The 26,684-nt window shown below is 33.6% G+C and overlaps 2 protein-coding genes and 6 pseudogenes across 2 annotated transcripts; all 8 read left to right on the top strand.

The window, feature by feature from the left end:
* The first annotated feature begins 132 nt into the window (after positions 1–132).
* Positions 133–2,473, top strand: LOC145565660 (crinkler effector protein 8-like). The gene is made up of 3 exons (XM_081625590.1): positions 133–448; positions 573–623; positions 812–2,473. Exons 1-3 carry the CDS (start codon positions 133–135, stop codon positions 2,260–2,262), a joined length of 1,818 nt encoding a protein of 605 aa, XP_081481716.1. The 3' UTR covers positions 2,263–2,473.
* Positions 2,474–7,826: 5,353 nt separating this feature from the next.
* LOC145564486 (carboxylesterase 1 pseudogene) lies at positions 7,827–9,027 on the top strand (annotated as a pseudogene).
* A 1,212-nt stretch (positions 9,028–10,239) lies between these two features.
* LOC145564485 (carboxylesterase 1 pseudogene) lies at positions 10,240–11,494 on the top strand (annotated as a pseudogene).
* A 326-nt stretch (positions 11,495–11,820) lies between these two features.
* On the top strand, positions 11,821–13,036 carry LOC145564484 (carboxylesterase 1 pseudogene; annotated as a pseudogene).
* A 529-nt stretch (positions 13,037–13,565) lies between these two features.
* On the top strand, positions 13,566–14,754 carry LOC145564483 (carboxylesterase 20 pseudogene; annotated as a pseudogene).
* Positions 14,755–14,912: 158 nt separating this feature from the next.
* On the top strand, positions 14,913–16,092 carry LOC145564481 (carboxylesterase 20 pseudogene; annotated as a pseudogene).
* Positions 16,093–17,089: 997 nt separating this feature from the next.
* LOC145565659 (carboxylesterase 20 pseudogene) lies at positions 17,090–18,485 on the top strand (annotated as a pseudogene).
* An 877-nt stretch (positions 18,486–19,362) lies between these two features.
* LOC145564480 (carboxylesterase 1-like) lies at positions 19,363–21,446 on the top strand. The gene is made up of 3 exons (XM_081624783.1): positions 19,363–19,795; positions 19,833–19,975; positions 20,777–21,446. Exons 1-3 carry the CDS (start codon positions 19,459–19,461, stop codon positions 21,332–21,334), a joined length of 1,038 nt encoding a protein of 345 aa, XP_081480909.1. The 5' UTR covers positions 19,363–19,458; the 3' UTR covers positions 21,335–21,446.
* The last annotated feature ends 5,238 nt before the right edge of the window (positions 21,447–26,684 follow it).

Below are 26,684 nucleotides of genomic sequence, written 5' to 3'. Positions count from 1 at the left end.
GGAATAAAGCTATTAATGATTTTGTATTTTTTGTTTTTTATAGAAAGGCCAAGGCAAATGCAATCTTACTTGATGCATAACCCAAGGAATCCCTTTCTTGGGTTCGAGCCACATTCATCATCAAACGTAGGAATGTCACCCTTGTCAACGACGAGTGGGTCGCCTCGAGTCGAGCTCCGAAGAATCGGAAGAATGAGGATGATATGGGAAGAGTGGGTGAGCTTGTGGGCGGAGGAAGGTGAGTACCATAGAGGGAGAGTAAAAGTACAAGGGTCTAACAATTTGTTGAATGCGGATGAACTTATTTACTTTGATGATTCTATGGTGGCTTCCTCTTTGGAAGCCTTTGAAGATGGCCCTCTAAAGGGCTTCTCCGTTGACCGGTTCGCCCCCGGTCAACAGCTCAAGGTGTTAGGAAGACGAAAGTACCCCTCTTCGCCTTCAGCCGGTATAAACATACTTCAACACTAGCTAAAACTACTTCATAATAGTGTTATCGACTTATTTTCAATGTTGCATAATAATGTGTGTATTATATATGATCATGTTATTTATGTGTTTGTTATTTGTAGATTTTAATGAGAGACTTCCCTTTGCAATAGCAGCTGAACCATCAATAAGATGTAAGGTTTTTTTTTTTTTTTTTTTGTTTTTTTATCCAATTAGAACATTTCTACATTAAATTAATTTATGGCTTCTTTTTTGTTACATGTATAAACCTCATTAATATTACATTCTGAGGTAATTGTTAATTGAAGAAAAAGTTTATTATATGAAGTGATTTAGTGATTTTTTAACTTCTTAATTGTAGGGGAGTTCCAAGACCCTACAGAGTATTATCTTGGCTGCCTAAGATCGCCACCGACAACACTACCAACATTGTTTGAGCTCTCATGGTACATACAAGAGCCTCCACCGGAGGAGTTTCGGCTTCCCCTTCGTAAGGACATATACCGCGATTTGCCTCAAGGGAGAGAGCTCTTCTTCACCACATCCTCAAACGAGCCACTAGATTGTAAATCATTCACCATTGACATCCTTAGCTCGCTCATCCGATCAACCCCGAGCATAACCGCCTCAACCTCATCAAGCCGGGACTCCTACATTTCCCTATGGGATGATTGCATCAACCGAGTGGTGTCAAAATTTTGTCCATATGAGATGGTCTTTACAAGAAAGCAACTCACCAAGGCAACATCTTCTGAGTCCATTCGAGATCAATGGCCGAATCTAACAGGAATGGTTAAGAATCTTTGTCTTTGGCGAGGTGAGGAAATTGATCAACTTAGAGAATCACAACCTTTTATTGATCCTTCTTCGACTATTACACAAAAAATTTCATGGACCTACAATGACCTTCCTTATTTGTTAGGGTACTATGCTCTTGGACACAATGTTACATTTTGTGCATTAAGCCCACCCTCACCTTCACCCTCATCATCATCTCAAGACTCGCACATAACCCGAACCGATCTCTACTCCCTTGACCTAACAAACCCTTCAGAGAGAGTCAAGTTACTAGTCCCATGTTGGAGAATTGGCATCTTATTAGCCTCCTTAGCCGAGAGGTGCACCAAGAATTGTTGTCAAAGCGACTATGAACGATTTGATCAAGGCGATGGAAACATAATTGAAATGACAACAACGACGACGACAAGATTCTACCCTAGCAAAAGAAGATGGCAAACAACCAAGGAAATCTACTCGGTCCTAGACCAACGAGTAGTCCCACACGCGGAACACATGATCTCCTACGACGAAGAAGAATTAGCCCTTGTGTTCAAACCAAGAGGAGTAAAAACAAAGCCAAAGAACACACAACAACTAGTATTAGCCCTAAAACATGTAGCAAAAGCTCTAGTAGCATTACATGACCTAAGTTTCATGCATAGAGGCTTGTCATGGGAAAAAGTCCTAATGGTAATGGAGTCCAAGGCGGAGGAGTGGTTCGTGGCGGGGTTCGAGGAGGCGGTAGGGGCACCACAGATAAATCCATATAACGTATCGGAATCGGCGACAGCGGTGGCGCCGGAGATGGGGAGAGGAGTGCATGGGGTGAAAGTGGATGTTTATGGAATAGGGAATTTGATAAAGACAAGTGAAGTGAAATCAGAAGGAATAGTAGGAAAACAGCTAAAAGAGTTGGAAGGAAAATGCATGGAGCAAAACCCAGAACAACGACCAACAGCAGCTGACTGTTACCATCACTTGTTGCAGATTCAGTCGTCGCTTTCATCCGCCGCCTCTGCTCGTTGCAATTGATTTCTGCAACAAATTTAATTAAAAACATTACAGGTCTTTCCTTTTTTTTTTTTAATTTTATTTATTGATATCTATATTTGGGGAAAAATGTTTATGTGGGTTTGTGCCATTTGTCAGGGACTCAGGGTATGTGGTAGAAAGAGGAAATACTCCTATAAAATTGACTGTTCATTGTTGGGGGTATTTAGGGTACTTTTTATGCTAGGGTTTTATTTTTTGAGGGGTTTTCTTGACAAATTTATTGGGATACCCTATTTACCAAAAAAAAAAAAAAAAAAAAAAAAAAAAAAAATTATTGAGAGGTAATTAATTGGATAATTGAAGCTAGAATTTAAGTGTAGGAGAAATGATGTGAGTCAGTGATTGTGACTGTTCAATAAGGAATTTTTTTTTTTTTGGTACTATTAATTATTACAGTAGTACTCTACTAATTTGTGAATCAATATATGTGTTCTACCATTTTAGGCTAGACTGGTTAATTAATTTCATTATTACTTGTTTGGATTATTACTACTTGTGTGTCAATTGACTTTTTTTGGTTTGGGATGTGTGTATTATTTGAGAATGTGCTGTAAATTTTGCTTGAATATTTTGAGCTTTTTTTTTAGTGAGTTCGGAGAACAGTAGTATAAGAGAGATCTCTCAAACCTAAAATTTATACTCCCTTAATACAAAACCTCTTTGTAATATTTATTACTCACATAATAAAAAGAAAGAGACTTTAAATTTAGGGATGGAGGGAGTAAGTAATACGGAGTATTATTATTTTGTAGGTTAGATCTAGTTGTCACATGATTAGCTTGTAGTACATTATACGAATTATGTTGACTTGAATGTGATTAATTAATTGTCAGACTAACCCATCTAGCATTGTTGGTGTTTGGAGATTAGTAAGACATTAAATATTACCTTCATAAGTTATACTCCGTAATTAAATATTCAAGCACATTGTTTGTAGCTGACACATACAGTATTACAGTATATGTAAATCAAAGCTGGTTCATGTAGTACTTCAGACATGTAATAATTACTGCAAGCTAGAGATCATACACTGGTACTTGAGATGTAAAATCAAAATAGGAGTGACTATTATCATTTACACTTGGTTGGGTATATACAGATATATAACTAGTGTAACTAATTTCATATTATAAAGCTGAAGGAAGATTAATGACTAAACTGTTTTTTTTTTTTCCTAATTTGATCTAACATACAAAGTATACAGTTGGGTATATACAGATATATATCTTGTATTGTATCTACTTGGTGTGCTTTGTATACGATTAAATTTTGATGTTTCAATCAAGTCTTTTCCATTGGAGGAGGTTATTAATAATTTGGTGCCCTTGTGAGTGTTAGATTAGTTGGCTGTTTCGTATTAAAAGTATTAGAAGCACGAAACATCTAACTTATAAGTCAAGTGAGTTACTCTGCCTATTAGAATCACGTCTTTATTAAGTGAGTTATTACTCTGCCTATTAGAGTCACGTCTTTATAAGTCAAGTGATTTACTGTGCCTTTTAGAGTCACGTATTTGAAGTCAAGTGATCAGTTACTGTGCCTATGAGAGTCACGTCTTACTAAAGCTTTGTTAGTGAACTTTTCTTCCATATTTGTGGCTTTCCCTAACATTTCCTTCAAGGTACATGATATATCTTGATCATCTTTTTTTAAACAAATCAATTCATTCATAAAATATGTCTTGATCATCTAGATATTTACTTCTTTGTGTTGGTTATATTACAATATGCTTTCTTTTGAAAAGATTAGTAGTTGCATATTTTAGTAAGTAATCAATTGAATTATGGGACGTGCGATGATTACTCTAAACTTTGCCGTGACCTAATTTTATTCTTAAGGCTTTTATGGTATTACAATAGCTCCAAATACTCTTTAAACTCCATTATCAAGTATTTTCCTTCCGGTACAATTGTCTAAAACACTGCACTGTATTAGTTCGATCAAATTACCCTACTAATTTGATAGCTATTTAAGCTATTGTATTTAGACTCTCATACTAATCAATTTACTGGTCTCATCTTCATTAGCATGCTTTACTTCACATTTATAACCTTTGCGGCTAATTGATTGCTTATTCTTTATTATTGCCGTACTTTTAAATGCCCTATATCCAAATAAATAATCCAATAACATTAACTAAACCCTAAGCTAATCAAGCTATTGATTATAATAAAGAAGATTACAAATTTAAAGATAGTTCCTTTAGATTTTTCTTCTTATTTTGTGAGGTGTAAAAGTACGTATAGTATGTCCCTCTAATGAATTTAACCTAAAAATTTCCTTTACCGATAATATACCTTAAGGGTCTATTCACTTCAGCTTAATTTCAGTTCAGTTCAGTTTAGTTCCAATCAGTTCAGTTCTAATCAGTTCAGTTCAGCTCCTAATTTCCTTCTCTCATAAAATATCCATTTCAGCTCTATTCAGTTCAATTCAGTTCAGCTCCAATCCATTCAGTTCAATTCAGTAAATGTGAACAGACCCTAAATTTCTAGTAATTGATCAATTTTTGAACTTGTTTAATTTGTGGCGTTCTGGTATTTATAGACAATGAGGAATGAACATCTGAACAACAACTAAGCTCATCCCTCTAATTATAATTAATCAGATCTTGTGGCTTCTAAAATAAGATAAACTTGTTTTTTTAAAAAAAAAAATCGGATGTACATATGCTATAGTTACCTTAAAAAGATTCAAAAGTTACCCTACAATGAATGAAAGTTACCCAGTATTTATAAGTTACCCTATATAAATACAAGTCATTTATACTTTATTGATAGAAGTTACCCCAAAAAATCTAAAATTTACCCAAAATTCAATAAAAGTTACGTACAATAATATTATTGTACATCGGATATATACAAAAGTACAGTAATACCTAAATTAAATATGTCTTCCACTTTGTATGAATTCTAGCTTTCTAGATGCTATCAACTTGAAATCAATTAGATCATTAGATGAGAAATATAGGATGGACAAACTAAACAATGAGATGTTATAATATTAAGCATTTTTGATGTACAGTAATCAATAATGCTTGATTTTGTAATTACTAAACTAATACTTTGTGTTAATTTGATCAACAGAATTTTACTTTTTGCACTATTTGTATAGTAACCTTGGCCATTTTTTTTACTAATACATAATTGAAGATGATGGTGCATTCTATTGTGTCAAAAAAAAAAAAAAAAAAAAAAAAAAAAAAAAAAAAAAAGAAAAAAGATGATGCATTCTCTTGCTCCTTTCCCAAAAACAGCAAGTTTAGATGTGAGATGATTGTCAAATAAACGAGAAAAATAGCAACCTTAGCTTAGACCTAGCTCACAGAAGGATGGTCAGAATTTTATAATGACAAGTGCGAAACTCAAATTGTAGAACTAATTAAGGAGTATTGATTCATAAAATACTCAGCTCCATATCATGCTTAAATTTGTTTATTGTGGTTGCTTAGAACAAAATCGTTCTTTTAAAAAAATGAATCATATTTATTGTACAAATGCAAATCTTGATCTTGAAATTAAATTCCACAATGCTCCTTCTGTGTGCTTTATCGATCGGATATCATAACCTTACATACCCCTTAACACTAAATTTCTCACAATGAATTAAAATCTCATTTCATAAAAGTAGCTTTGTTCAATTAGTTATGAGAAGATTGAGTAAATGTCTTACCAGTTACCATCGAGTTATGTCACACTGTACGTTTATTTTTTTTATTTTTTATTTTTTGTTTAACTACAAATTTAATTTTGAGAAGATTGAGTCATCAATTGAAAAATACTAATGGTTAACCCAACATAAACACTCAAAGTATTGTCCGGGCTAAGTTGAATTTTTACAAAATTTATAATTTCTTTGTTTTTTTTTTGTTTTTTTTTTTTTTTTTTTTTTTGGTGCACCATATACTCATTTATTGTGAGAGGTTTTTCAAGACACTATTTTCAAGGGAAACACTTGGAAAAAAATAGATAAAATATTGCTGACAATCTAAATATACATGGGGTACCTTGTTTATATATAGCTATGATAAAATATAGTCACTTAAGATCTTATTTGAATCTCTTCAAGGCCCTCAACATTAATTTTATTAATATTAACTTTCTAGAATTTTAACATGTTGGTATGTAGAGATATTAATCGTTAAATCGTCCGTTGGCAAATGTGATCAAATAAATTTGTCATTTAAAAAAATAAGAAATTTAGGGTTGTCTCAAACAATTTAAGGTCTATTTGCCCATTTTAAAATTAGGCCATGATGATTTTGACATGTGTAATTTAAAATTGAAACTAATCATGCTCTATAGTCTTAAACTCGTTGCTATTAGCTTTTTTTTTTTCCTTACATGATGAAACACATCAAACTTATGTTCTTATTAATAAGTTTATGAATTTGATTATCAAGTTACTCGTAATTCTGATTACTGGTTATAAAAGGTAAAAGAAAAAGTTGGATTGAAAATTTAAAATTAAGAAGACAACAACAAGGTCAAATCAACCTTTTTTTCTTTCTTTTTTTTTTTTTTTTTTTTTTTTTTTTTTTTTTTTCTTGAAAGTTCTCAAAGGCTGTAAGGCATGGTTATAGAGTGGGCTGATACGTGCTAGGTTGGATCAAAAGAATATTTGCTAGGCCTTTAACGTGGATGGAGTCTTTCTAGTTTCAACTGGTTGATGCACACTATCAAACCATTTCACAGTTTTCTAAGCTCCTTTTTAGTTGCATATATGGAGAACGCCCATGAATCTTGGGATCTTGTTTTAAACAAAGCACGAGGTTCCTAGCTTCAATCCATACGTAAAACTAATACCAAGTATTAATGTTTTCTACCATGTTTTGTTAGTTTGGCCTTATTTTTCAAGCTTTTTTTGGGCTTGAAGATCAAGCTTTTTTCATCTCTATTGAACCTACTTAAAACTATATTGGCCCAACATTGTCTCGGACAAAAGTTTTGTTGGCCTTAGTCAAAGGCTCAAAATCCATGTGCCTATTATATTTCCACAGCCACTTGTATTATATGTATCAATCCATCACCACATTCACCAACATGCACATAAACCTAAAAGATATAACAAATTAATTACTTTTTATCTTTTAAAATTATTATTATGCTCATTTAGATCTCAAATGTATTGAAACACATGATCCACTCTACAACTAGTCTGACTACAGAGTATTGAGTAATAATTTAGTAAATGCTACTCTCTCCGTCCCTTAATAAAAGTTAGAAGTAGGAATTTAATTAAGGAACGGGGAGAGTACTAGTTTTAAGACTTTTAACCTAATTAACTATTAATAACGGATAAGTCATAATTAAATTAAGTAAATTGTATAATATATTATTGGAATTCGGAAACTTCAGCGCCCGCCAAAGAAGATCTTACTCCCACTTGCTTGCCTCCACTCCATTTCATATCAATTATTGAACCTTGGAGAACAAGTGATCTGATCACCCAATCTCCCACTACTATAAAAAAGCTCACCATATCATTTCTCATTACTCATTTTTCATTTTATTTAACTTTTCACCCCCTTCTTTTGCTCCTTTAGGCCTTTTCAATTACCAAAATAAGTCATTAGACTACATTTCAAATCTAAAATTAACATTTAGGTTTTTTACCCAATAACTATTACATCTATTCTGCTCATTTTACTTCAAAATGACTGAAATTAACAACATTCCAAATCTTCAAGAAACCCTCCTTATTACCCCAAACCTTGATGGAACCTTCACTCGTCCCTTTGACATCTACCCAACCGTCCCTCCTTCCACCGATGACCCCAATTCTCCTTCTCTTTCAAAAGATGTAACTCTCAACTCCCAAAAATCCACTTGGGTTCGAGTTTTCTTGCCTCGACTTTTCCTTAACTCATCATCCTCCTCTTCTTCTAACAAGAAACATCCTATCCTAGTGTACGTTCATGGTGGCGGCTTTGTTGTTGCTAGTGCCGCACACCCGAACTACCATGATTTCTGCTCCTACGCAGCGACCAAGCTCGCTGCGTTGGTTGTCTCTGTCGAGTACAGGCTTGCTCCTGAGCATCGTCTTCCTGCAGCATACGACGATGTTCTGGAGGCTTTGAAATGGGTGAAAGAGGGCAAGGATGAGTGGATACAAGAGTACGGTGATTTATCGAGTTGTATTATGATGGGTGACAGTGCAGGAGGTAATATAGTCTACCATACTGGACTAATGGCCGCAGCTCGAGTAGATGAATTAAAACCGTTGATGATAAATGGTTTGATTTTGATCCAACCATATTTTAGCGGTGTGGAACGAACCGAGTCCGAGCTCCGTTCGGAAAATGATTCAGTTTTGAAACTTGAATGTAATGACTTGTGTTGGGAAGTTTCTTTGCCAATTGGGGCGGATCGAGGTCACAAGTACTGTGACCCCGTTAAAGATGGTGGTTCGAGTTTATTAGATCGGGTTCGAGAGTTGGGGTGGCGGGTTTGGGTGGTGAGTTGTGATGGTGACCCGCTATTTGATCGGAGTGTGGAGTTGGTGAAGTTGATGGAGAAGAGAGGGTTAAATGTTAAGTCTAAGCTTCGTGAAGGTGGTGAGCATGGGATGTTTGTGGGTCATCCTTCTAAGTATAAGGCTGATGAATTGTTAGATTTTGTTAAAGACATTTTCTCTTAAGTTGTTAAAGGCTTTTTCTCTTAAGTTATTACTTGTAGTTTTTTTGTCTTTAAGATAAGTATTATTTTATTTAAGCTAAAACGAAGGACCACAATTTTACTCTCACATACATTATTTTTAGTCTCGTATCTCTTTCACTCTTTATTTACATAGTGACAATACTCATATGGGGTAAGCTTAGAGTGGCAAAGGGAATACAACCTTTGCATACATAATTTATGTACACATAGTAACATAGTAGTTTTAATTACACACAATGTATGTGTTAATTAACATTTTAAACCCAAATTACTGCCTCCGTCTTATATTATTTACAACTTTAAGGTAATTTTTGTGAGACATAAAATATTTTAAAATTATAAATAATATAAAATAAATAGGGATAGTATATAAGAGGACTATACTTTTACATTACTCTAATTTCAAATCCTTTTTATAAATATATACGAAGTATGGCAATTTTTTTTTTTTTTTTGCTTGAAGACCAAGCCCAGCCCACATTTTTGTTAAAAATCTTTTCTTAGACCTACTTAAAAGTCAAACCTATATTGGCCCAATAAAATAGCCACACATACTTTATTGCCACATACAATTTTCACTTAGCCTTAGTCATACACCCAAAATCCATGTGTACTTCAATCTACAACAACCACTTGTGCTATCAATCCGTCACCATTCACCACTTCACCAGCATGCACATAAAAGATAAGACAAACCAAGTCCTTTATTATTTGTTAGATCTTTTTTTTTTAATGCCCATTTAGATCCCAAATGCGAGAATTTCTTGGGTTCAAATAGCTTGTGTTCAATAGGAATGTAACAATTAAAGTCTGTTGGTATAAGTATAACCAAGATATCAAAATACACGTTTAACGGTATTTAAAGTGCAAAATATTTTAGCGGTATCAAGATAATTCTATGTTGGTATTACAAAATGATACCCGTCTTGATACCAACGAACATTATTAGAATCCTATAAACTCGAGTTATTAGAGTTTAAGAATTCCTCAATGATTGAAACACATGATTCACTTTACAATTAGTCTATGAACATTAGTAGAAACTATTTAGCTATGGTGTATTCAGCCTAAGTCGATCTAATTTTCAGAAGAATAAGTTTTAAAGATCAATTGTACTAGTCTATTAATATACGAGGTAATTTATTAATTGAAATTTCAGCGCCCGCCAAAGAAGACCTTACCCCACTTGAATTGCTTGCCTCCATACCACATGAATTGAACTTGGGGAACAAGAAGCGATCACCCAATCTCCCACTTTTAAATAAATAAATAAATAAAAACCATTAAATCATTTCTCAGTAGTCATTGAACAAGAAGTAACACTACATCTACTCTTCTCATTTTATTTTACCTACTTCAAAATGACTGAAACCAACAAAATAATCCCAAACCTTAAAGAAACCCTCCACATTACCCCAAACCCTGATGGAACCTTCACTCGTCCCTTAGACATTTACCCTACCGTCCCTCCTTCCATCGATGACCTAGATTCTCCTTCTCTTTCCAAAGATGTAACTCTTAACTCTGACAAATCGACTTGGGTTCGAGTCTTCTTACCCAAACTATTCCTTAACTCATCGTCATCTTCTCCTAGGAAGAAACATCCTATTATTGTGTACGTTCATGGCAGCGGCTTTGTTGTTGCAAGTGCCGCTCACCCGAACTTCCATGACTTCTGCTCCTACGCAGCGAGCCAGCTCGCTGCGTTGGTTGTCTCGGTTGAGTATAGACTCGCCCCTGAACATCGTCTTCCTACAGCGTACGATGATGTTCTAGAGGCTTTGACTTGGGTCAAAGAAGGTAATGATGAGTGGATACAAGAGTACGGAGATTTATCGAGTTGTGTTATGATGGGTGACAGTGCAGGAGGTAATATAGTCTACCATACTGGACTAATGGCCGCAGCTCGAGTGGATGAATTAAAACCGTTACAGATAAAGGGTTTGGTTTTGATCCAACCGTATTTTAGCGGGTTGGTTCGAACCGAGTCAGAGCTCCGATTGGAAAATGATAAAATTTTAAATCTTAAATGTAACGACTTGTGTTGGGAAGCCTCTTTGCCGATTGGGGCTGACCGGAGTCATGAGTATTGTGACTCGGTTAAAGATGGTGGTTCTAGTTTATTGGACCGGGTTCGAGAGTTGGGGTGGCGGGTTTGGGTGATGAGCTGTGATGGTGACCCGCTTTTTGATCGGAGTGTAGAGTTGGTGAAGTTAATGGAGAAAAGAGGGTTGGATGTTAAGTCTAAGTTTCGTGAAGGTGGTGAGCATGGGATGTTTGTGGGTAATCCTTCTAAATACAAGGCAGATGAATTGTTGGATTTTGTTAAAGGCTTTTTTCTCTCAAGTTATTAGCCATTTATTTGTCCTCGAAATTAGTCATTTGAGTGAAAAAACATGATATAATTTCTATTGTAATTGAAATTCTAAGTCATTTATAATTTTTGACAGTATAATTTTACAAATTTCATATATGTTTTCTTGTAATAATTTACTTGTATTATTTTTCGTCTAAGTGAAAAGCTTCATACTATGTCATGAGTTCATGACCTACACCGAACACTTAGTTAATAAGAGATACGAGTGTATTGTAATATATAGCACGTACTCATGTAGCAATTTGGCTAAATAATTTTTTTAATGATAACTCCATAATCATCATCTATTTCTGAAGCCTGTTTAAGCTTCCCAATGTCAAGTTTCCAATTGCCTTTTTAATCAAATTGTCTAACACCAAATATAAGTATTGTAACGTACTACCCTTGTTTCAAAAAGATGGGATCATGGGACGATAGGAAGAAGTAGTTCAAGGTCAAATTACTTAAAGGGTGATTTGGTCTTTTATCTTATTTAATTTATCTTATTTATTACTCAGTACTTTGATTTCAGATCTCTATACAAAGAATGAGAAATCTCACCACCTCTGTTACCGCCGCCACGACAACCACCGTCTTCATATTCCTCATATTTATTTACCTTTCCGTCCAAAAATTATCTCCGTCACAAAAAATAATGTCACACTTACCGTATTCAAACCCGATAGATTCTTATAACCGCCTCCACCGCATCCAAAACTCCGACGGTACACTAACACGCCTCCCCGAGTTCTATCCCACCGTCCCTCCTTCCACCACTGACACCTCCGCTCCTTCTCTCTCCAAAGACGTCATTCTAAACTCAGATCACAGCTCCTCGATTCGAATCTTCCTTCCAAAAAACGTTTCGAACCACGAAAAAACCTCAAAGAAACTCCCAATACTAGTTTTTGTTCATGGAGGTGGATTCGTCCTCTGCAGTGTAGCCACCCCTGTTGTTCACGAGTTCTGCTCTGAATCAGCGAGTCAACTCGGCGCGTCAGTTGTCTCGGTTGAGTACAGACTCGCACCCGAACATTGTCTTCCTGCTCAATACGACGACGTTTTGGAGGCGTTGAATTGGGTTAAAGAAGGTAAAGATGAGTGGATAAAAAATTACGGGGATTTAACGAGGTGTATTATGATGGGTGAGAGTGCAGGGGGTAATATAGTCTATCATGTTGGATTAAAGGTAGCTAATCAGATCCATGATTTTAAGCCGTTGATTATTAAGGGATTGATTTTGATCCAACCGTTTTTTGGTGGTGTTGAGCGTACTAAATCCGAGATTAGGTTGGTTAATGATGAAGCCTTGAGTTTAGTTGTTAATGATTTGTTGTGGGACCTCTCTTTGCCCGTCGGGTCGAATCGGAGTCACGAGTATTGTGACCCCTTTGTAGGTGATGGGTTAAAATTATGGGATGAGGTTCGGGATTTGGGTTGGAAAATCGGGGTGACGGGTTGTGATGGTGACCCGCTTTTTGATCGGAATGTTAAGTTGGTTAAATTGTTGGAGCAAAAAGGAGTGAGTGTAAGGTCCTTGTTTGATAAAGGTGGTCATCATGGTATGTTTTTATCCAATCCTCCTAAGACAAAAGAATTGTTTGATTTTGTAAACAGTTTTTTTCCCTTTTAGTGATCAATGATATTTTCCCTTTCAGTGATCAATGATAATATTTGGATAATGATATTCAAGTTGTAAACTCTTATCGTACATTTATCGATATACTACCTCTGTTAATTATTATGCTTATAATTTTAATTAATTTTTACCTGCACCTAAATATTTAACGATATATTACGTGGACCTATGTTAGTTAGTATGTGTAACTTTTAAATTTTTTTTTATAGATCTTACAAATAATACCCAATAGTTGTACATATTAATTAAGGGAGGTAATATATTATGCTCAATTAGATTTTACACGGCAAAATGTAATGCTCTCCTTAAACTATGGATTGTGTATTAGTTGATTTCTCAATGAATAGAAAGAACATATAGTCTAGTAGATATCATACAAGCCTATTTAGGTTGCTAAATTAATTACTGTCCGCCACTCATTAGAATAATGTCAGATCAAAATGTAGCATAAAATACTTCTCCATAGAATTGGAATGATTACATCCAAATCCTCCTAAACAAATGCCAAGGGATTATAAATTATAACTCTTGATCCCATCTCTTATCACTCCAAACAAATGGGTCGTAAATAAAAATATCATGACATAATAAAATTTCGAGTAATTGGGACAGCTGTAATTACACCAACAACAATAACAATACAGTCATTTTTTTGGACTATCCAAATCATACTTTTCCTATTAAAATCAAGTATTTTAGTTACCTTCAACATTATTCTTTTTTTTTTTTTTTTTTGAAAGCACCTTCAACATTAATCTAAACAACAATGGATGCTTCAAAATTACCTATATTCTTCCTCCTATTTACAATCTTAGCAATCCTACCAATCCATAATCAAGCACAAAATTCCACCATCGATCCTTACAAATTACTCCACCTTATTCCAAACCCCGACGGTTCAATCACTCGAATTAAGGAATTCTATCCTACCGTACCACCCAACACATCTTCTGCTGCATTCTCTAGGGATGTCCCTCTCAACCACGATAAAAACACGTGGATTCGACTCTACTTACCCAATAAGTCCGACCTCGTTAACCTACCAATCATAGTATACGCCCATGGGGGCGGATTTATTATCCTTAGCACTGCCACCCCTAACTTCGACTGGTTTCTCTCCAACACGGCGAGTAACCTCACCGTGTTGGTTGTCTCGGTTGAGTACCGGCTGGCACCCGAACACCGCCTTCCTGCGGCTTACGACGACGTTTTGGAGGCCTTGCATTGGGTTAAAGAAAAAAGAGACGTGTGGGTGAACAAGTATGCGGATGTTACAAGGTGTATTCTGATGGGGGAGAGTGCAGGGGGTAACATAGCCTACAACTTAGGATTAGGAGCGTCCATTTTAAATCATAAGCTTAAGCCGTTGATTATTAAGGGTTTGGTTTTAATCCAACCATTTTTTGGCGGGTTAAATCGTACCGAATCCGAGTTGAGGCTACCCGATTCGGCTGGTTTACCGTTGATGATTACGGATTTTATGTGGAATTTGTCTCTACCACTCGGAGTTAGTAGGAACCACCCGTATTGTGATCCAATGTTTGGAGGTGGGTCAAGTAATTTAGATAAAATTAAAGAGTTGGGCTGGCGGGTTGCAATAGCGGGTTGTGATGGAGATCGACTTTATGACAAACAAGTAGAGGTATTTTTGTTTTTAAAAAAACGTGGTGTAGATGTCGTTGGTAATTTTAGTAAAGGAGATTACCATGGTGTTTTTGTTACTGAACTTGCTAAATCACAAAAGCTGTTTGAATTTGTGAAAAGTGTATTTTCTTTCCTTGGTTATTGAATATTTGTACCTTTTGCTCCTCATTAATTTAAGTAAAGTCCATACTCCCATCTGATAACGGTACAAAAATTATCTATTCAATTTTAATTCAAAAGTGTAGCACAAGAAGTGACAAACAGCTTTAACAAACACAATGGACCCAATACTGTCATCAAAGATGAATTTTTCAAACTTATGTCCCATCATTTTCGATAATTGATTCTCTTTCACACTTGAGCATTAATGAAATGCAACCAACTTTTCTCAATCTTCCTTTACTTATTAGCTTAGATTCAAATCACAAAAATTATACTCTACTTGTACTAAGCTAAGCTAAAAAAATGAAAAACCCAACAAAACTACTAGTATTCTTGTTCCTAATAACAAGTTTAGTATCAATCCAAATTACTTTATCCAATGCTCAACCTCCCTTAATTGATCCTTACGCATTTTTCCACATAATTCCGAACCCGGATGGCTCAATCACTCGAATCAAAGAGTTTTACCCGACCGTTCCACCCAACACATCCTCTAATATTGCCTTCTCTAGGGATGTCCCCCTTAACCCTGCTAAAAAGACGTGGATTCGACTCTACTTACCCAACAAGTCCAATAACTATAACCTTCCAATAGTTGTTTTTGCACACGGTGGTCAGTTCATTCTATTGAGCACTGCCACCCCTCAATTTGACTCATTTCTCTCCAATACGGCGAGCCAACTTCAAGTGCTAGTTGTCTCGGTTGAGTACCGGCTTGCCCCTGAGCATCGCCTTCCTGCTGCCTACGACGACGTTTTAGATGCCTTGTATTGGGTGAAGGATAAAAAGGATGAGTGGGTGAGAAAATATGGGGATGCTTCTAAGTGCATTTTGATGGGCGAGAGTGCGGGGGGCAACATTGTATACAACGTAGGATTACGAGCGTCGGTTCTAACCCGCGAGCTAAGGCCGTTGATTATCCGAGGTTTGGTTCTAATCCAACCATTTTTTGGAGGATCAAGTCCGAAGAGTGCCAATGATGGTAATTTTCAAGCAGTGGATGATTTATTGTGGCATATGTCTCTACCCATTGGAGCTAATTGGAACAATCCTTATTTTAACCCTATGTACGGTGGTGGATCGCGTAATTTGGATAGAATCAAAGGTTTGGGTTGGAGGATTGCAATTGCGGGTTGTGATGGGGATTTTATTTTTTACAGGCAATTGGAGGTGTTTAAATTTCTTGAGAGACGAGGAGTGAATGTCGTTAGTAATTTTAGTAGAGGGTTTTACCATGGTGTTTTTATTGGTGATGCTACTAAAGCTCAAAAGCTATATCAATTTGTAAGGAATGTGTTTTCACCTTATGTAACTTCTTGAATGCGAAAATGCACATAATTGTGCATGTTATTTTATTGTAGTATGTCGTCATGAGTCATGACTCACATATTTCAAATTATATGGAGACAATGGAGTCCATTAATGTGATTTTTGGCCAATAATTTACTAGTCTATGCAAAGTTGCTGAATTCACATTGCATCCGCATTTGTTTTCAATGATTTGATGTAGGATACTCATAAAAGAAAACATATTCAATTACCCAAGTATTAATTACTCACAACTTGTATGACCCTTTTTAATAAAATCTATATCCAGCTTATTTGATTTGAATCACTCAATAATTTGGATAAGCTAGTAATAGACATCCTCAAATTTGATGGACAATGGAAAATATAGTTTTATTAGTCATAATATACATTCCATGTAAGGTAATAGTGCAATTATTGGAGTAAGGCATCAGGGTAGATTAATTATTGAAAGCTTCAAATCACTAAGTCCTCTTTTTATGGATATCAAAATGGGCAAGTGAAGCTCATAGGGCCTTATAAGCTCGCGTCTGAGAAAAATCTAACAATAAACACCGTACCATTAATCCTTACTAATGGTACACTTTTGATAATGGCCTGGGGGCTGGGACACTAAAAACAACAACCGTTTTTAAAAAGTGAGACACTTAATATAAATCAGAGAGAGTACTTTATACAGAATAGCCTATTATAAGCTTAATTCCACTACATTGTTCATCACCAACCGCCGTGTCCATTATACTCTAGATAATGGTACACAAATTAAATTTATCCTCTATTCTATTTTAATGTACTCCGTAATTAATGGCGCAAGTCTTAACAATATGACAAACAACTTTAACAAGCAAAATGGACCCATTACTGTCAACAAGCATGGCTATATGGTATTTTTTTCAAACTCATATCTCATCATTTTCAATTATTGATCCTCTTTCACAGTTGAGCAATAATGAAATGTAACTAACTTTTTCCTCAACTTTCTTTACTTATTAGCTTAGATTCTAACATAAAATTTATGCTAAGGCAACTAAGCTAAAAATGAAAAAACTAACCAAACTACTAGCATTCTTGTTCCTAATTACAAGTTTTGTATCAATCCAAATTTCTTTATCCAATGCTCAACCTCTAATTGATCCTTACTCGTTTTTCCACATTATTCCGAATCCGGATGGCTCAATCACTCGAATTAAGGAGTTTTACCCGACCGTTCCACCCAACACTTCCTCTACTATTGCCTTCTCTAGAGATGTCCCTCTAAACCCCGTTAAAAAAACGTGGGTTCGACTCTACTTACCCAACAAGTCGGAACATGACTTTAACCTTCCAATAATTGTTTTCGCCCATGGTGACGGGTTCATTATACTTAGCACTGCCATCCCTAGTGTTGACTCATTTCTCTCCAACACGGCAAATAACCTTAACGTGTTAGTTGTCTCCGTTGAGTACCGGCTTGCCCCCGAGCATCGCCTTCCTGCTGCCTACGACGACGTTTTGGATGCCTTGTATTGGGTAAAAGAAAACAAAGATGAATGGGTGAGTAAGTATGGGGATACTTCAAGGTGCATTTTAATGGGGGAGAGTGAAGGGGGTAACATTGCTTACAACGTAGGATTACGAGCGTCTGTTCTAACCCGTGAGCTTCAACCCTTGGTTATCCGAGGTTTGGTACTAATCCAACCGTTCTTTGGTGGATCAAATCCGAATCGTGTCAAGTACCGTAATTTACAAAAAATGATTGATTTTTTGTGGCATTTATCTTTGCCCCTTGGAGCTAACTTGAACAATCCTTATTTTAACCCAATATTTGGTGGCGGATCCAGCAATTTGGACAATATTAAAGGTTTGGGTTGGCGGATTGCTATAGCAGGTTGTGATGGGGATTTTATTTTCGACAGGCAAGTGGAAGTGTTCGAATTTCTTGAGAAACGAGGTGTGAATGTCGTTAGTAATTTTGATAAAGGATTTTACCATGGTGTTTTTATTGGCAATAGTACTAAAGCTCAAGAGCTCTACCAATTTGTGCGCAATGTTTTTTCAACTTACATAACTTAGTGAATGTTTTTAATGCTTTTATACTCAAGCTTGCATTAATTATGTACTCAGCCTTAAATGCGCATGTTATCTTTTTGTTGCATTTCAATATATCGAGTGATATATGGCCTTTAACCAAAAAAAAATGATGTATGGCCCAATAATGTAGACTCACAAACTTGAGCCCATATTCCTTGGGCCTTTCTATCAGAATTAACTACAGTGTTTTTTTTTTTTTAAACAAACCATCCTAATTAATAATATACGTAGTATTGACTTTAGAATTCTGTTGTCATAAAAATAAGAACACACTAGATGATTTTTATTTATTTTTTATTTTTTTTTGAAATAAACTTAATGAATTTCTAATACAAGTATGAAAACCTACTCCGTACCAAAATTCTAGATCCAATCTAGGATTTTATTTTATTATTTTTTTTTTATAAATGTCAACGTGCATGCAACTGCGTAGATTTTCCATAAAAGTTAGGCATGCATCGGTCTAGGAATCAACCATGGTTTTCTACTTTAATAGTTCACTTTTACTTAATATGAGCTTCAATATGATCATTATAGAGGTTTTTTTTTTTTTACACCAAATCTTTTAAAATTTGTATTTTATCACTAACAAAAATAAAATAAAATAAAATAAAAAAATAACTTTCACCACCACTTAATGGGGCCCACCATGACCAATGCCTCATAATATTAGCCCAAAAAAAAAAAAAAAAATTAAAATGAAAAAAGTGGGGGTGTTTAAGATCTAGTTTTAAAATTGTGTTCGTAAATATCTAATATATTACCGTCTTAATTTATAAGTTGATATGTATTTTTAAGCTTATGAAGACAATATTTTGAGTATAAGAGAGGACCAAAATATTTTCATTACCAATATTTTAAAAATATATTCCAAAAAAAAAAATCACAACGAACATAGTATAGACACAAGAGATGGATAATCATGATAGTGCGATTGAGATTAATTAGTACTATAATTACTTTAATTGACAAGACACTTGAATGTAAGGCTTATTGATTAATATCTAAATTTGCTAGTCATATTTGTTTGTATTGGAATAAATAAATAAATAAAAACCAATAGAAACATCTACTACTTACTCGTCATTAATTTGGACTACACATAATCAATTAATGAAACTTTTGACTTTTAAACAAAAAAATAACAAGTTGAAGTTTATGCAATAATAATATTCCTCATTTGGTGGCAAAATTTTCATGCAATGTACAATACAAATCAAACGCTATACCCACATTATATCCTCCAAACCACAAATTCTACTTCTTATAAAACTACCAAAAAAAAAAAAAAAAGGAGAGAGAGAGAGAAAAAACCAATCAACGACTCAGATCCAACAATGGCTAGTGAAGAACAAAAGTCAACTCCAATCTGCACCGTTGATCCATACCAATACCTCCAATCGAAACTTAACCCAGATGGTACACTTACTAGATACCTTGATGTTCCATCTACACCTGTCACACCAGATCCCAACTCTTCTTCCTCTGTTCTTACTAAAGATTTTACCCTCAACTCGACTTACAATACTTACGTTCGTGTTTTCCTCCCCAAATCTGCGTTATCGGATCCTTCTAGAAAGCTCCCCATCGTGGTGTACTACCACGGGGGTGGTTTTGTTCTTTTACATGTCGATTCTTTCTATAATCATGATATCTGTTGTGCACTTGCATTACATGCGTCGGTGATTGTTGTGTTGTGCACTTGCATTACATGCGTCGGTGATTGTTGTGTCTGTTGAGTATCGGTTGGCACCTGAGCACCGCCTTCCAGCTGCTTATGATGATGCTATGGATGCTGTGAAGTGGGTTCGTGCTTCGATGATTAACAAGGAGCATAAAACTTCTGATCCAACTGTAAGTTCTTCCATACTTTTAGTCTAGTCTTTAGTCTTTTTCATTGGTAGTTATTTGACTTAAGAAATACTCCGTATTTGTTAAGTCATAAAAAAAGTATTCATTTTAATTCTTTGGTGTTACGAATATTAACATGGTTGGTATTTTGCTAAATTAATTTGCTACAATTTTTATAATAAAAATAATCTAACAATATTTCAAATGATGGTATAATTTGTTTAACTATAAATTGTAGTCAAAATTAATGAACTTTGACTTTGAAAAGTCAAATATAGCAAGTGATATATCATACAACGTACATTCATACAAATATTTCTTAATGATTAACAACAATCTATCAAAGTAATTTTGTAAACTTTTTTATATGAGGTAAATTATTTGAAATAAACAAAGGTGAAATTTGATTGCTCAAAAATCTGAATCGAATGATAAAAATATTATAGTAGACATCAGGTTAGAATACAAAGTATATGTGACAATCAAACCGAGTATGTGACATAATTAATTTAGTTATACTCAAAGGGGCAATGTCTATCAAAATTGAGGTAAAGTGTTTTTTCAGTAAATTTAATACAGGAAGTAAACATCTTAAATATTTTTAATATATACAAAAATATTAGCTTGATTTTACACTCACTAAAAGTCAACTTGTTGTATGCATTGAGAAACAAAAGATTTACAATATAGAGTACTCTGTACTTTTTATAGTTACGATTCCAAAAACTAATTTAATTAGATTATCCTGTGAAATTTTTTGTTGTCTAAATATATATTGTTTGATTTATTATGTGTATTGTGTAGGATGAATGGTTGTCCAAATATGGAGAGATTAGTAACTGTTTTTTGACGGGAACAAGTGCTGGAGGGAACATAGCTTATCAAACAGCATTAAGAGCATCTTATCTAATTGACGATCTCCACCCCTTGAAATTTAAAGGTGTAATTTTGCATCATCCATATTTTGGTGGGCCCCAGCGTACCGGGTCAGAATTGAGGTTGATTAATGATCCATATTTGCCATTGTCGGGTAACGATTTGTTTTGGGAGCTCTCTTTGCCCAAAGGGGCGAGTCGTGACCATGAGTTTTGCAACCCTTTATCAGGGTTAGCGGGTGATGGATTGAGTCGGATAGAAAGGATCAAGGACATGGGTTTGCGGTTGTTGGTCACGGAGTGTAGTGGTGACCCCCTTGTGGACCGTATCTCCGAGTTTGTTAAGGTGTTGGAAAATATTGGAGTTAATGTGAAGGGGCATTTTACTGAAGGAGATTATCATGGAGTGGATATTTTGGACCATAAAAAGTGTGAAGAATTGCTTGTAGTTCTTCATGATTTTATCAACTCCTACTTGAATGCTTGAGAATGTTGCGTGTTGATAAAACATTGCGATTCAAGTCTTTTCTACTGTACTTTTTATTGAATCACCTAATTTAGCATATCGAAATTTTCTTTGAAGTTGTTACCACAAAATAAAAACATGTACTTTAGAATTTATAACACAATAATACATCAAATGGTGTTATAAATGTAATAATTCATAGTTCTGCTTTTATCTTCTTACAAACTACTCGTATTATTTTATACTTAAGTCTACATTCATTTTCCGATATCCATTGATATATGTATGTTCTTTCCTCATAAAATCACGAGTCCTCAAGTCATTGCACAGCTAACTGAGCTAAGTTGTCTAATTACAAGAAATCAATAACGAAGGCAATAATCCAGAGTTAGTTTTCCTTTTTTTTCTCTAATATTTTGGGCTGCGAAGAAATCCATATGGGCTTTAGTATTAGTGGCCCAATGTCAGGTGGAAGACAACTAGAGTTGGGCTCGACAATTAGCACTTTGTATGTTTTACATGAAAATATTTAATACAAGTACCATAGGTCCATGGTTAAAATAACACTAGCAGAATTCATTAATTCAACACACACATGAGCCTCACGAGGAAAGTATGGCTGTATGGCATGGGGGTTAACTGGCCATGTGGGATTTGTTATGCTTGAGGTTTAATCACGAAAACCAATTTCAAGGCATTTACGTTACTTTTTTGCTAATTTCAAGCTCAATTCGGATCTTAAACACTAAAATAGCCCCTAAAACCTTAATCGAATATTTTTTGACCCTTAAACCGATGAAAAAGTTGAATCGGACTGTAATGTACAATTTATAAGAACTTTTGGGTTGCAATTTGTAAATTTTTTTTGTTAAATGACTACAATTTGCAAAATACAAACTTTAAATGACTGTAATTGACAAATTTTACTGTTTTATTTTATTATATAGGAAAAAAAAATATATATCATATCATGTCATATCACTAATAAAGTAATAAATAAAGCTGGTCTCGCAGCTAGGCTACGAGATAGCGACGCTTGACAACATTATTATTTGAAGAACAACATCATAATGTTCTTGGCGTAAAATCCGCATGAATCAATGGTCAATTAAATCATACAAGTAACAATATTGCATGATGGAAAAATTAAGTACGATGTTGCAAGAAGTATAGTACATTAGTACCCACGAGAGGAATAGGAGATGATTTTTGTTCACAAGATTTTACCACGAAAACCAATTTCAAAGATTTTATACAAAATTATATTATACTTTTGTTGACAACATGATGTGTACTAACCACTAATGTGATTGAGTTCACTGCACCAAAATCATTACATAGGGCCAAGTAAGACCATAAATCTCAAAGCAATAAGCAAAATGTAATCTGTTTGTTGAAATTTATAGTCTAATTTGAATTAGTGATGTGATATATATTTTATTTAACAAACATCATTTTTATTTTTTATCGAACTTACTGAATTTTAATGAGTTATAATCAACATATTACTTCTAAAACTTAAATTTAAATATTGAGGAGGATAGAGCCTTAATTAAAAATCTACTAGTATATAATGTCAATAAAATCGTATCATTATCATTGTTTACTATTAAGCTTGAAATGTAAACTTCTCAATCGTACACTAATAAGGAAGTTAATACAACTATGCAAGACAAGGTTTGAACTTTAAAGTATAACATGTTTTACTCATTGTGATAATATATTTTAAGATGAATTTAAAGGATAGAATATTATAATGTTACATTTATTAAAAACAGTTTGTGGAGGTGCCAAATCTCATCTACTCTATAAACTTTCCCCGTTATACATAAGACAATTCTTTGGATGTCAAGGCTTAATTAGGCCGGCCTTTTCAAAAAGTACTTAGATATAAATATAATACTTTGAGATCAAATTACATCTACATCGATCAATTCGATGCTCGTAATACTATATATGCTCCTATTCTTTTGTAAAACAATCCTTATTTAAACAAGTCAAACACAGAAGTAAGAATTTAATTTTTATTATTTTTTTGACAATAAAAATTTATTTATTTTAGAGTATATAATATAAGTTTCATGATTTCTTTCAAAAGACAAAAAGTTTCATGATAAGATCATTTAAACTAGTTGATATCCACATTTAAAATCCTAATTAAAATGAGTAAGAACATTTGATTAGTAACACCCACAAAAAGACAAAAGTCAAAGAATTTTATGGTTATAAGAATCCAATGCATGCCATGGAAAAAATAAATTATCACTGGCAAACTATTAGAAAGAGTTTAAAGAAAACTATAATAAAATGACCAAACATCAAAAAAAAATCAGGAACACTTGCAATCAATAAACTAATTAAAATGCATAAAAATAGAAAGGAGAAAATGACAAACCTATGATTTAAATTAAAAATTAAAACTTGTAAAATAAATACCAGAAATAATGGAGCTTTCTAAAAAAAATAAAATAAAATAAATAAAATAAAATAAAAAGTAAAAAGAAATAATGGAACTTGGATTTATCTATAACATGAATTCCACTCAAATTTGACATGAAGTTCCCATAAAATTTGTCGTTTTGATGCATGCAATCGACAGATTAATTATTCAAAAAACCAACTTTTATTTAGCCAAAAAATAAAAATAAAAATACAAAATAAAACAAGAGCTTCATCCCAAAAAAATTAGTTGAGTCTTGATAAGACTATGCTGTAATATTAAGCCCGCCATGATGTGGTCCTTTGTATGTAGATCAGGATTGATCGAAAAACTACATAAATACAAAAATTAAATGAATTTATAATACATGCAAAAACACGAATTTTGCTTTAAAAAGGAAAAAATAATAATTAATTTCCAAGGTCGAGTTTTTTCCCCCTGTTTTTATTACCCTTGAATTCTTGTATAGTACGTGCCATACTAAAATTTAATAAGGACCAAACCCTACGTGCTTACAATAATATCTCGATTTCCAATATAATTGTTATACACTCTGTGAGCTTAATATGGTATATTAATGTATTCAGAATTATTTCTTTTTTTTACTTGTATCAATTTGACTAAAATAATTTTCAATTCATGACTTTGACCGTTAATATAAATGTTATCTAAAAAAATCACTAAATTTTGACATTCAGAAAATATACATATAGCGATCAATCCAACGAAAATTAAAAGAATAATGACATTTAATTTTACAAAGTAGTACTCCGTATTAAAATGTGATCAAAATTAATCTATAGATAGGATAATTAAAAGATAAAAAAAATAAAAAAAATACATGTTTAGAGAAGCGACAAAATAATATTTGCTTGATTATTGTCAAATAACTAGAATTTCGTATTAATATAATTTATGAAAAAAAAAACTTTGTAAATGAAAATTACACATTACGACAAACGACATAAAAATATTACAGAGTAATTTAGATTTTTATATCATCCTCTGCGTACAAGTCACAAATGACAATAATATAGACTAGAAATTAAACTCAGCTTCACGTCACCACCTTCAAGAGTTTGCCAGTTGTCATCCCATTAAACACTAGAGTTAGTCAAATTTTGAAGTTGATTGAAACTACTTGTTCAGTTGCAAGTGGCACTTAATCGTACCTCGACTAGCCGACTACAAAAACTAGAAAAAGAGAGATTGAGAAAGATAGAGGAGAGAAAAACAAAATTAAATGGTTCAATTTCATAAAAGAGAGCGATTAAAAGAAATGGATCTTGTCTTGTTTATTCTAATAAAATGATATCTATGACTAAAGATTTCACTATCAATCACCAATTAACCAACAAAGTAAACGACAGATGCACATTTAGAAACAAACAACAATATATCTGATCTAATATACCTTGAATAACCGTTATATGTATATACGTTTGTGTATGACATGCTGGCACCGTGGCACGTACTAAATATAATTTAAAAAATGTTTAATAATTAGGAATCCGGATCTTAGGTTATACAATTAATTAATATATTTGCATGGAGTTATTCTTGATTAATAATAATTGCAAAGCACGACGAGGTATCCGATCCTAAACAAATTTGATCATAATAATTATATGCATGATTTTTGTCATTATATAGCTCAATATCAACTAATTAAAGTATTGCTTTGGTCAATTTTTTAATTAATATTAGCTCAATGATAAGTTTTGTAGAAAGTAGTCCATAGCCACCAAAAAAAATTATTGATTTTTGTCGTTTATGATAAAATCAATTTGTTGAATAGTAATCTTCCATTTTACCTTTTGCTTTTAAAATGTGCCTTGTTTAACTTTCTAGATCGCAATTTTGGAGCTACACAACCAATCATATAAGTATGCAATTGTTTTTAGCTATACAACTAGTAGTAATTAATATAAATATGCAATTGTCTTTACTCTTTAGCTATACAATTAGTATTAGTTAATTAATTAGCTATGTACAATGCAAGTAGCTTTTAATAAAATCTACTTTATTCAATTCTATCATCTATCTTAACCCCCCATAATCCAAAATTAAAGTTGTTCTAGCTTACAATCACGTACATATGGATTTTGATTTATTTTAATTTACTAAAATTACATGCATAACAGCATTAGCTTTAACATTGAATTTGATCGATATAAAATTGGTAGTGCATGTTAATAAGATAATATACATATGTAACCATAGAATAATACGAGAGTATATATAGAGCAATTAATATTACTCCCTCCATTTTTAAATATTTGCTCCATTTCTATATGCGTGGAGATTTAGGAGAAATTGGAGAAAGTAATAAAATATGGAAGTAGTAGAGTTGGTGGAAGAATAAAAAATTATAAAAAACCAAAAGTAGTGGAGAGAATTGAAGGGGAGATAATATGAAATTAATATTGTTAGATCCACTTGGTGAGATAAATTAATTAAATACTGTAAAAGCTTTTCAAATAAGGAAGTGAAGCAAGTATTTAAAAACGGCCGAAAAAAAAAAAGTGGAGTAAGTATTTAAAAACGGGGGTAGTAATATATGTTATATAGCGGATAAGGGAAAAAAGTTATCCATAATTAAGAAGGTAGATCCTACATGACTTCCCATTCTCCTATGCATAAAACAATACTTGGAGGTAAAAAGGAAGGTAGGGAGCTAGACTATCTTTTTCTTAAGAGACTATTGATCTTTCTGCAATGTATATTTAGGACTAAAATTTTGCTTTAAAAAAATAAATTAAAGATAATAATAAAGCAAAATTATGAATAAGAACAAGGTTTTTTGTTTGTCTTTGGCAACTAAGATTTGGTAGAAGCAAAAGCTAATGCAAAAAGCTTTGAGACTTTCCACGTGTACTAAACAAGGTTGCTAAAACATAAATTAAAAAATTGAAATTAGGTCCCAAATTA

The sequence above is a fragment of the Chenopodium album genome, chromosome 10, assembly GCF_948465745.1.
Source record: "Chenopodium album chromosome 10, dcCheAlbu1.1, whole genome shotgun sequence".
Classification (NCBI taxonomy): domain Eukaryota; kingdom Viridiplantae; phylum Streptophyta; class Magnoliopsida; order Caryophyllales; family Amaranthaceae; genus Chenopodium; species Chenopodium album.
This window is presented reverse-complemented; position numbering and strand designations above follow the sequence as displayed.

Bases quoted from the DNA above. Each gene is read 5' to 3' on its own strand.
- LOC145565660 (XM_081625590.1), top strand. From the start codon at position 133: ATGTCACCCTTGTCAACGACGAGTGGGTCGCCTCGAGTCGAGCTCCGA. The intron at 449-572 runs GTATAAACATAC...TGTTATTTGTAG, and splicing joins CCCCTCTTCGCCTTCAGCCG to ATTTTAATGAGAGACTTCCC. The intron at 624-811 runs GTAAGGTTTTTT...TCTTAATTGTAG, and splicing joins AGCTGAACCATCAATAAGAT to GGGAGTTCCAAGACCCTACA.
- LOC145564480 (XM_081624783.1), top strand. From the start codon at position 19,459: ATGGCTAGTGAAGAACAAAAGTCAACTCCAATCTGCACCGTTGATCCA. The intron at 19,796-19,832 runs ATGCGTCGGTGA...CACTTGCATTAC, and splicing joins CTGTTGTGCACTTGCATTAC to ATGCGTCGGTGATTGTTGTG. The intron at 19,976-20,776 runs GTAAGTTCTTCC...TGTATTGTGTAG, and splicing joins ATAAAACTTCTGATCCAACT to GATGAATGGTTGTCCAAATA.